Here is a 12,409-nt window from a genome sequence, read left to right as displayed (position 1 = left end):
AAATAATTTTTTAGTTAATTTTTGTGAATGGTGTAAGATAGTGATCTAGTTTCATTATTTTTGCAGGCAGTTGTCCAGTTTTTCCATCACCATTTATTAAAGACACTATTCTTTACCCGTTGTATGTTCTTGGCTCCTTTGCAATAAATTAATTTATGGGTTTATTTCTGCGATCCTTACTCTGTTCTTTGATCTAAGTGTATGCTTTTTGCCAATACCATGCTGTTTTCATTACTTTAGCTTTGTAATATAGTTTGAAGTCAGGCATGTGATGCCTCCATCTTTGTTCTTCTTTCTTAAATTTTACTTGGCTACCCAGGGTCTTTTGTGGTTCCATATAAATTTTAGGATTGTTTTATTTTTTTAAAAAAAATGACATTAGAATTTTGATAGGGATTGCATTGAATCTGTAGATTACTTTGGATAGTATAGACATTTTAACCAGACCAATTTTTCTGATCTATAAGCATGGATTATCTTTTCATTTATTTGTCTTCTGTATGATCTCTAAAAATAATGTTTCCACATTAAGAACCATTGTTAAGATCTACAATGCATGTAGATAATAATAGAAACTATAAAATATTTTTATAGGGATAACTAATAAGATATCAAAAAAGCACTTTGAGTTTTATAATTAATGAGCTAGCTTTGGAAAAATTGATTTATAGAATGCTTCTTATTACCTTGATTGAACAATACCTTCATGAAATAATTGTTGCCATTCTGACAGAGTATTATTGAAAAATGTAATTTTTCCCCTTCTCATGTAAAAGAAGTCCATAGTAGGTATTTCAAGCAGACTTTATGTCATCAGAATGTAAATTCTCCCTCCTCCCCCCATTTTTTTTTTTTTTCCTATTTTACTGTGCTTAGAGCTTAGGTTCTACCTTCTGGATTGCCACACAGTCACAAGGTAGATATTGGGCATTATATCTGTGACCTAAGCAGAAAGTGGTATGGGGAACAGACTGAGTTGGCCTCCCTTTTAAGGAGTTTTTCTGGTGGTACTAACATCTTCCATTTATATCTTATTGGCCAAATCTAGCATATGGGCATCTCTATCTACAAGAACATGCTGCAAGGGAAGTGGTATATTGTAACTGGGTACTTTGCTTCCCACTCTCTCAAACAACATCAGAGTTATGTTAATAAGGAAAAAAATTACCCATCATATTACCTATGTACATATATACATATGTGCATAGATATTTTGTGTTTGAAATATTTTAAAGTATTTGAAGACATGATGCTACCTCCAGTACAGCATGTACCTCATAACAGGAACACACTGCAGCTGGAAATGAGCTCTTACACAATGTTATCACACGTAAAACATGAACAATAATTCCACCTAATAATCAACAGAAATGCAAATTTCCCCAGTTATCCCCAAACACAGTTTTTTGTTTGTTGTTTAACCAGAAGCCAGTCAAGATTCCTATGTTATATTTGTAGTTTGTGTATTTTAATTTTTTAAAACCCAGAATCAGTCTTTCCCTCATGACAGTGATGTTCTGAAAAGTCTGGGCCAGTTGTCCGGTAGAAAGTCCCTCATTATGGATTTGTCTCATTGTTTCTTCATGGTGTCTTTTATGATACTTATACTTTCAGCTCCTGTATTTTCTGTAAACTCTAAATTAGATTTAGAAGCTAGATTAGCTTCAGTTTAACAATTTGTGACAAGAATATTTTATAAATTATGTGTTCTGCATCTTGCATCTTATCATAGCATGTAATGTCAACTCTTGTCATGGTTAGTGATGATACACTTATCTTTTGAGTTAAGGTGATTTTACCAGATGTCATTGTAAGGGTGACTTTTTAAAAATACGTATATTTTATTATGTTGTTACAGTAGTCCCATTTTTTCCCTTTGCTCCCCTCCACCCAGTACCCCCTTTCCCTCCCAGCCCCCCTTAGTTCATGTCCATGGGTCATGCATTTAAGTTCTTTGGCTTCACCCTTTTTCATATTATTCTTTACTTTCCCCTGTCTATTTTGTACCAACCAATTATGCTTCTTAATCCCTGCACCATTTCCCCATTTCTCCCTCTTCCCCCTCCCTCCCAGCTGATAACCCTCCAAATGATCCCCATACCTATGATTCTGTTCCTATTCTGGTTTGATTAGTTGGATTTTCTTTTTATTTTTTAGATTCAGTTGTTGATAGTTGTGAGTTTGTTGCCATTTTAATGTTCATGGTTTTGATCTTCTTTTTCTTAATTAAGTCCCTTTAACATTCCCTGTAATAATGGCTTGGTTATGATGAACTCCTGTAGCTTTATCTTGTCTGGGAAGCACTTGATCTGCCCTTCTATTCTAAATGATAGCTTTGCTGGATAGAATAATCTTGGTTGTAGGTCCTTGCTTTTCATCACATTGAATACTTCTTGACAATCCCTTGTTGCCTGCAAAGTTTCTTTTGAAAAATCAGTTGATAGTCTTATAGATACCCCTTAGTATGTAACTCTGCTTTTCTCTTGCTGCTTTTAAGAGTCTCTTTATCTTTAACCTTTGGCATTTTAATTATGATGTGTCTTGGTGTGGTCCTCTTTGGGCCTAGTTTGTTTGGGACTCTGTGCTTTTTGGGCCTGTATGTCTATTTCGTTCCCCAAATTAGGGAAGTTTTTCTTCATTATTTCTTAACATAAGCTTTCACTATCTTGCCCTTCTTCTTCTCCTTCTGGGACCCATATGATTCAGATGTTGGTATGTTTAAAGTTGTCCCAGAGGTTCCTACGCAACTCCTCATTTTTTTCAGTTCTTGTTTCCTCATTCTGTATTGGTTGACTGTTTTTTTCTTCCCTATGTTCCAAATCATTGATTTGAACCTTAGTTTTGTTCCCTTCACCATTGGTTTTGTGTGGATTTTTTCTTTGTTTCATTTACCATAGGCTTCACATCTTCCCTTATGCGTTTGCTGTACTTAGGCATATCTGTCAAGTCTGTGAGCATCTTTATCACAAGTGTTTTGAACTCTATGTCTGTTAGTTTGGCTATCTCCTCATCACTTAGTTCTCCCACTGGAACCTTGATTTGTCCCTCTTTTGGGCCATAATTCTCTGTCTCCTCATCTTGACAGGCTCCTGTGTTTGTTTGCCTCTGTGTCTTAGGTGGAGCTGTCACACCTGTCACATTCTAAGGTGTAGAGCCTTAGGTATTTGTCAATACAGGTGACAGGTTTCACCATGATATGGCACTGTATGTGGGGGAGGGGTCTTAGAGGGAACAATGCTGCTTGCTCAGCACTCACCCCTTTTCAAGGCACTTCTCCCACTTCTGTATGGGACTGGTGCCTCTCTAGCTGTTGCCCTGGCCATTGTTCCCATAGTGGGTGGATCTGAGGATGTTCTAGGACCATGGGGGCCCTTTAAACAAGGATACTCTGCTGAGAGACTGGCAGTTTCTTCCTCCACCCAAACCCCACTAGTTTGCACAGTCAAAAGCAATGAGGCTCTATTTTCCTCAGCGCTGGAACCATGAGCTTCACGGTCTTGTCTGGTGCTGGCAGCAATCTCCAGGTGTTCCTCCCGACTTTTTAAAAATGTGTGACTGCATTTTCCACTGGCCTGCCACTGCCGCCACCACCGCCGCCATTACACCACATCCTCTCTGCCCCAGTTCCGCCCCTCCTACCTGTCTGGATGAGTATTTCTTCTTTATATCTTTGTTTATTGGACTTCCATGCCACTTGATTTTCTGGAACTTCTGGTTGTCTCTAGTTTTGAGGTAGTTATATTCCTTCTTAGTTGTGGAGGGAGACACAGTGTGTCTTTCTAGGTCTCCATCTTGGCCGCAAGTCCCTACTCCATTCATTCTTAAAGTGAGTTTCCTCCAGTCTGCTATTTCTGTTCCCAAATACAAAATTGTTTGCATTTTGCCATCTTCCTTTTCAGTGTTCAGACTTACAGATACATAGGCTTTTTAAGAATTATTCATTTAGTTATATTAAACTATATTAAAGTTTATCTTTTATAACACTTGGGGGATAAATTCTATTAACAAATTTATATGAATTTTTTATTATGTTCATGACTTGAATTACATGAATGTAAGTTGCATTTTCTATTTACAGTATGTACAGTCTTGTTGAAAGTTTTAAAATTGTGACTACCTGAGATGATGCTTTTTCAGAGATATGGCATTTTGAACCTTAAAGAGAATTAAGTTGATTTTATATGCCTTAAAATTACTGAGATATTCACAGATGTAATCAAATAAGAGAAGTAAATGTATATTCCACATTTATATAAATATATATTCTAACATTGCTAATTAAAGCTCCCTTAAAAAGACATCTACATAGACTTTTATCTTTAGAAACCTCTTATTATTTCAGGATCTGCATCTGCATGAAGGTTCAGTATTCATATGTTTTATTTTCTTTTTAACCAGGTACTTCTGAGTCACACCCCTTGGTTGCTGTAGTAATACCTTAGATACTGCAGTGTATTGCTCCCTCCCTTAGTTACAGTTAAGTTGTGGCTTTAGGTTTCTCATTATTTTACACACCTTTTAACCATGGTATCAGTTGTGCCATATGTAATGCTGAGCAACACATGAGAGGTTACAGTTTTTGAGTTGGAGTGAAGACTACTACTATATGTTTTGAAACACTTACATTTTAATTCAGGTGTTTCTGGTGTAACCATGCAACCTCCTGTGGTAAATATGACTGACTGCTCTTTTTTCTTACGCTCTTTTAAGCAAAGTAAAGCAACAGTTCGGCTGAAAGAAGACATGAAAAAGATAGTGGCAGTGCCACTAACTGAGCAGAGGAAATCTACCTATAAAAAGTTATTTGGTGTCAGTCTGCAAGACCTTCAACAGCAGGGACTCACTGAGAATGGGATTCCAGCTGTAGTGAGGAATATAGTGGAGTACTTGACAAAGAATGGTAAGTTGTCTTGTTTTAACAGTTGTTTTTACAGTTTTCAAATACAATAAGAATGTTTCTTTAAGTGAATTAGTTCATGACATATCATTAGAATATTTTCTAAAACATCATAATTAGAATGTCAAGTTATTGTGTAATATACTTTTCCCTTTAAAAAGGGCACTAAGCCCTGGCTGGGTAGCTCAGTAGGTTAGAGTGTAGTCCTGATACACCAAGGTTGTGGGTTCTGTCCCCAGTCAGGGCACATGAAAGAATCAACCAATGAATGCATAAATAAGTAGAACAACAAATTGTTTGTGCTCTCTCCCTCTCCCTCTCTTTCCCTTTCCCTCTCTCTCTAAAATCAATAAATAAATTTAAAAATTTATAAAAGACATTAAGAGTGTTATTACTACTTAGCATTATTTTGACAATACTAATTAGTTTACCATGGAACAATCACTTTAGTTATTGAGGTTTTTAGTTTGGAATGATTTCTAGTTTTAAGTGCTAAAATACTGTCCTAATATTAATAGTGCGTTTTCTTAATTCATTACATTTCAATTGACAGTCAATAGTTCTTAAAGTAATCGAGAACACTTTTGGTCCTCTGGCAGCTGAGGTCAATCATGAATTTATTAGATGCTTTGATTGTCTGTCTTCACAAGCTCAGTGGACAGACCAAAAAAAGTATGATGTATAGCCTACAATGGGGGTTGTCATTTACTTTTGGAGTGATAAAATTAAGCATGTAAAACCATTGAAGAGTAACAGTACACTACATGATAAAAAGATAAATTATATCTCTTCATTTTTGAGAGCTATATTGCCTTATTGGGTATTTTTAAAATTTTATTTAAACCTGGATAATTTGAGAAAATTATTTCATATCCCCTACATCCATGCTTTTAAACTAGGACAGTATGATAGGAGAATGACAGACCATATAATAAATATCAATACACGTTAAAAGATTTAGAAGGGACATATTCTGAGAAAACTTAGAATTTTCATCATTTTCTATACTGAAACAGCCTTTCTATAATAAAACAAGACTAATTTCAGAATATAATTTAAAATTTATGGGGAGTTGTTCCCCACAAACCAGATGGCTTAGTTGGTTGGAACGTCATCCTGTACACCAAAAGGTTGCAGGTTCGTTCCCCAGGTGGGATGCCGGGACGTGTATGGGAGGTAACCAATTGATGTTTTTCTCTCCCATCGATGTTTGTTTCTCTCTCTCCCCCTCCCTTCCTTCTTCTCTCCCTCTCTAAAATCAATAAACATATCCTCAGTAAGGATTTATAAATTTTTATGGGACATTTTAAAGGTTAAACTTAAGATTTCAAAAAAATTCTGTACTTTGTGCAACTTGCTTCAGGCCCCATGTCTTCCCACAATCACAAGTCCGTTCCCCCTGCCAAGAATAATCCTTCATTGGAAATGCTTGAGAAGCACAGTGCATTCGTCCCTCTGTAAGAACATGTATCAGCTTGTCACAGGGACAGTTCAGACCTCAGAAGGTCAGGTGTTTTGTCTTAATTGAAAAACAGCTATTTCCTCTGATAGTTGCTAGGCGTGTATATGACAGAATGACATTTTGTTCTGAAAATAAAGAGCCAGGCTTACGTTTTTACCTTGTAGGAGTTTTCTTCTTATTTTTAGGGGACGATAGCTGCACAAGGGCAAGATTCCTACAGAACAGCTCTGAATTTGTTTAAGTCCTTTAAAAAAGTTAAACATAAAAGGTTTATACACAACATGGCAGAAAGAGGGGACCTTAACCAACAAGATCTTGAATGTTATTAAGATCAGATGTTATTAAGTTAGAGCTTAGAACTCATTCACACACTCAGTAGTGAGTAAAACTGCACCCTACTCATTTAGATACAAAATGGATCTCCAGGTAATTGATTTAAGCTGTTAAATAGAGTTCTGTATTATTCACTTGGATGCCAAAGTGCAACCACCTAAAATATTTTGATTTTGGTGTAATTGGTGTTTTTATCTTTTTTCCCAACAATGATTGAGGTTAGGCTTATGTAAAATCATGTTACATTTTTAGTACTTTAAAAAAATGATCAACTAGTTAATATACTTATGTGGTTCAAAATACAGGAATATAAACAATGAAAAGTCTCTCTCTCCAAACCCTGTCCCCTGATCATTCATGTCCCCTCCCAGAAACAACATTCCCATCCTAGAAACTATACTAATTTCTGATGTTATGACAAATATATCTGATGAATATATAAACATATATGTTTATGTGCTTTTTCTGTTAACATAAATATACCACATCATGCACACTGTTATGAAGCTTTTTCAGAATTACTTAACAATATATTTTAGATATTGTTTCATGTTGCATAAAGAGCTTTATTCACTTAATTCTGTTTTTACCCCCTACACACTGTTCTATATGTATCATTTCCTTCAGCAGTCATACACTGATCGGCACTTATTCTTGCCAGTCTTTTGCTGTCTACAAACGAAGGATCAATGACTAACTTAAAGGTTTTTTTGCATATATAGAAATTTCTTTACACTTGCATTTTATTTTTTCAATTTAACAATACACTTTATTCTTTTTTTAATATGTCATTTTAAGCACTATGACTATCTTTGTAGACTATCTAGAAGTGGACTGCTGACTCAAAGGATGTGTGCGTTTATAATGAACTCTATAAAAGTTAAACTGGTTTATAGTCACACCATTGATATATGAAAATTTTGGTGAAAGTTGAATTAGAGATAGGTTTTATTCTACTTCTCCTTAGTATATCCTTAGTTATACTTTAATAGGGTATATTCAGGTAATTCAAACAAAATGTTTTAGTGGGAAAAATCACTCATTTTTAACTAGGAATGTGAAATAGAATCACTAATGGAGTCTTTTCAGAATACCCTTGCATGGTGGTACCTTAGATCTTCTACATCAGAATCTTGACTGGGCAAGCTGGGACAGGTTATCTACACAATATTTTGGAAGGCTATATAATTAATTACTATTTAGACAACCAGAAGCCCCTCATTGTATGATATTTGAAACTATTGTGTTAGTAAACCAAAGAGCCCATGTAAGTTTGAAGGGTGGTATAAGTTTGAGGGCAAGATACTTGAATTAGCTTTCTGTAGTTATTTTGCACTTTTTTTCAAGTCAACAAATATTTATTGTGCATCTATGAGTAGGCATTCTATCTGGTATGGGATTTGAAGACGAAGAGTCATTATAATTTAACCATAAGTAGATATTATGGTTATGCTTTGTTGTTTAATTAAATACAGACATTTAACAGCTTGACATGAGGAGAACTCTTACTATAAAGAAATTTTAGGACAGAAAGGGTTTGTGAAGCCTATATCAAACAGACTTGGGACTTTTTCATTAAAAAGTATATTTTTCTTTTTTTTTTTGGATTTAGAGGAAATTTTGTAAGTTAAAAGCATATCATATTTAGACTATTTTAAAATAACTAATCTTGCTGACAGTGTTACTGAATTCCTTCCTTCAGTGTGAAGGTAGCCGTTTTAAGTAGTGTAGAATTCTGTACTCACCACCAGATGTCAGAATATGCTTATATATTGTTTTACCACTTTTAAGGCCAAAGTGTTCCAATTAGGCAAATTCAGACTTATGGCATATTTAGTTTCTAATGATGTATTCACACTATTTTGAAATAAATATTTCAATTGTACAAAATGTAGTTGCCAATGGTGTAGACATTAATTGGCTTATAAAATTCTTTCATTTCTAAACCATTACATATATATATATATACATATATATATAAATTATCCTCATCTAAGGATATGCTTATGATTTTGGAGAGAGGGGAAGGGAAGGAGAGAGAGAGAGAGAGAGGGAGAGAGAAACGTCAGTTGGTTGCCTCTCATACACGCGCTGACTCAGACCAGGGACCAAACCTACAACCTAGGTATGTGCCCTGGCCTGGAATTGAATCCACAACCTTTTGGTTTATGGGATGATGCTCCAACCAAGTGAGCCACAATGGCCAGGGCTCTAAACCATTATTAAGTTGATGTTTCATGATGATTAACCTGTATCTCCTGAAATCAAATATAACAAAATTTCAGAAATGTCTGAGAAGGATGCCACTAAGTCTTCTAGATATCTCCTCCTTCTGAACATTTCTGTTATGATCATCATTTCCTAAAACTGTAGAGTAGGAAAATTTAGAGATTATATAGTCTAGTAAGCCTCATATGGGTATTGGGTATATTATAAGTTCATGAGGGGCTTTTAAAAGTACATAGATTTTTTTCCCCAAGAGTGTAAATATAGCCATGACCACGGTTAAAACTTCCCCTGGTTGACTATCACTACTTACCATAAGAGTTGTTTGGGGGAGAGATGTTTTTGAGGAAAGAGTTGTGCAAATAAATGGAATAGAGGCAGAAAATAAATGGTTGAGAAGCATTTACTTTGATTACTTGCATTTTTAATTTCTCTCTCCACTAGTAAGGTCCAGTGAGGTTAGGAACCTTCAAAACCAAAGCCAGTTTCTGGAGCTGGGTGGTTATTTTGGATAACTGGAAGTATATTTATTTGAGGAAAGAGTCAAAAACCTTGTTGAGGAGAAAACCTAAGGTCAGAACTAGAGAAATACTGAAATCTGATTCACTGGGCATTTGCTGGATCAAAAACAGGCTCAGGAGCTGAGTGGATATAGTACTATGATGCGTAATTCTAAATTTTCAAGTTTTGGGCCTTGATCAGGAATGGGATTTCCTTTTATTGGGTGCTATCTTCTTGATGCCAGAATACATTTCTGATGTTACAGATGAAGTTTTGTGGAGTGGAGAAAACAGACCTTCAAAGCTTTAAAGAGTGATTAAGCTGAATTCTTCCAATAGTAACTCTGCAGTACTAAAGGGAATAGCATATCATATCAGTTATCTGTTACTGCATAAGAGATTACCCCTAAACATAACGATTAAAACAATATTTATTTTCTCACAGTTTCTGTGGGTCAAGAATCCCAGCACAGCTTAGTGGTGTCATTTGTTTTAGGGTCTCTTATGAGGCTGCAGTCATGATGTTGGCTGAAGCTCCAGTCATATCCAGACTTGACTGGGGAAATATTCAGTTCCAAGCTCATTCACATGGCTGCTGTCAGGATTCAGTTCCTTGTGGGCTGTTGACTTGAGGTTTTCAGTTACTCACTGGCTATTGTCCAGAAGCCGCCCTCAGTTCCTTGCCACGTGGACCTCTCCATAAGGTAGCTAACAAAGTAAATAGCAGCTGGATCATCAGAGTGAGCAAATAAGAAGAACCAGAGAGAGAACACAAGCAAGATGGACACTACAGGTCTTTTATAACCTAATTTCAGAAATGAGATCAGAACCTAATCACATCACTTTGCTACATTCTGTTGGTTCAAGCAAGTTACTCGGTACAGCTCATACTCAGGGAGGGCATGACTCATGGACGTGGATCCCAAGCGGTGGGAATCACCGGGACCCTTTGAGAAGCTGTTTGCCACATGTAGTGACTGGTATCCCCTCTGATTATATGGTGCCCTGGCCATACTGGTGGTTAAATATTTTTAATATCATCTCTGGTTTCACAAATTTTTGTCAAAATTAGAGCCAAAATTCATGTCAACATTTGATATTCATGTTCTTCACAGCCAAATAATACATGTATATGTAGAAGAATATGAACATCTTACCAGACTACAAACTCCATAAGGATAATGGTAGTGTTTGAATTTTTTTCTTTCTCACAGTTGATTTCTTTAGTACCTAACATAGTGCTAAGTACTCATTAAATATTTGTTGAATTAAAGTGTTCATAAAACATTTTGTCAAATTACAAAGAAATTAACATCCTTTTCCTTTAGAAAGAGCAATATATTTAGCAGGTAAGAGAAAAGAAGCAAAGGCTGATACAAACAAACATCTCCCATCTAAATAATTTTAGTAGGCCCTGGCCGGGTAGCTCAGTTAGTTAGAGTATTGTCCCCATATGTCAAGGTTGTGGGTTTGATCCCTGGTCAGGGCACACACAAGAATCATAAATAAGTGCAACAACAAATTGATGTTTCTCTCCCCCATCCCTTCTTCCCTCCCTCCCTCTCTCCCCCTTCCTCTCTCTCTCTAAAATCAATAAATAAAATTTTTAAAAAGTATACTTAAATAATTCTAAGAGGCTTCAATGCTTAGGACATTGCTAATGTTCACCATTAGGTTCTCAAAAGAAGACGGGCAGGTTGAGTCCTTGAGTTAATCTCTCTTAGAAAGATGGTTTCTCATACCTCTAACGTTCCCTCACGGTCTGGCTCACTGGCGTCAGTGGTGTTCCATCTCCTCAGACCCAGCACAGTGAACTGAAAATCATTGTCTTCTACCCTAAACCAGCTACCGCCCCTTACACCCACTGCACCTTATCCTTTATAATGCTTTTTCCCTGGATTTCTTGTTTTCAAACCTTAGTTACCTTTCAGCCCTTCCTCTTTCTTACTTCCCTTTTATACTAAGTTACCCAGTCACCTTTATTCTCTCCTTTTCACTTCCTTCCCACCATAACTGCTGTCTTGTTGCCTTACTAGAATGTAGTCTCTGGGAGGCAAGCTCTCTGCCCTCTACATTCTCTACTTCTTAGCTAGGTGGGTCTTCCTTAGACCTTGATTATATTGTGTCCCCCTCCAGCGCCCCACCCCCACCCCACTTGATGAAGTTCTCCAGTGATAAAGTCTGCACTTTTTAACTTGGTATTCATGGCCCTATCCCATTTCTTCCATTTGTTACCCCATAACTCTTAGACCTAACCACTCCACATTTTCGTTTGCCTACCTTTATGCTGTCCTGTCTCTGCTTCTTAATTTGTGTATTTGTTCTTTGACAGGGATAGATCAAGGTTTTGTGGATCCTGTTGCTTAATTCTTTGGGGGGGTCCTCTTAAGAAAAAGAATACAAAATTAAAAATACTAAATTAGGGATGGAACATTGGAATGGACACAAACAAATGAGGGGCCCTGAAGCTTAAAGTGCATTAGCCTCACATGCATCAGCCTCAGCCCTTTCATCTTGCCTCTGTTTTAGCCAAAAACTATGTAAAGGAGCCAAAGGTTCCTCCATGAAGCCCTTTGTTGACCTTGGCCAGCCAAGACTAATTCCCCATCAGTTAGCTAAAGGCAAGGACTTTATCTTATACTGCTTTATAGTCTCATAGAGTCTTATACTTTGAATTTAGTGGTCACTAAAGAAATATTACTTCTTAATTAAATTATTGTAAGGGTAATCTTATGTAGTTAAGGAGTTTCTTACATATACATTATATTTTTTAAATAGTTGTTCTCAAAATACTAAGCTGCTATTGGAACCCAGGGTAAGTGTCTGTTATGTACTGTTATGAATGAGATTTCTTTGTAGAATCGTGTATGTTCTATGACTATGTATGTGCTACCCTTATTTTTAGAGATCAGCTTTTATAACAATTGCAAATGCTTTTTGTTGGTATGTAGTAGACATGAAAATTTATTATTTTAAGAAAACATTTTTATA

At 36.1% G+C, this 12,409-nt stretch overlaps 1 protein-coding gene across 3 annotated transcripts in view; it reads left to right on the top strand.

The window, feature by feature from the left end:
* FAM13A (family with sequence similarity 13 member A) overlaps positions 1–12,409 on the top strand; it is a 312,836-nt gene that overhangs the window by 27,586 nt on the left and 272,841 nt on the right. For all 3 annotated transcript variants that reach the window (XM_090266299.1, XM_090266298.1, XM_090266297.1), the window contains exon 2: positions 4,711–4,900. In XM_090266299.1, coding sequence (XP_090122425.1) covers positions 4,744–4,900 — 157 coding nt within the window. In that variant the 5' untranslated portion in view covers positions 4,711–4,743. The remainder of the gene's footprint in view (positions 1–4,710; positions 4,901–12,409) is intronic.

Source organism: Furipterus horrens, unplaced genomic scaffold (genome assembly GCF_987537825.1).
Source record: "Furipterus horrens unplaced genomic scaffold, mFurHor1.1.pri manual_scaffold_2, whole genome shotgun sequence".
NCBI lineage: Eukaryota > Metazoa > Chordata > Mammalia > Chiroptera > Furipteridae > Furipterus > Furipterus horrens.
Note: the sequence above shows the minus strand (reverse complement) of the source record. Positions and strands in the feature narration are given on the sequence as shown.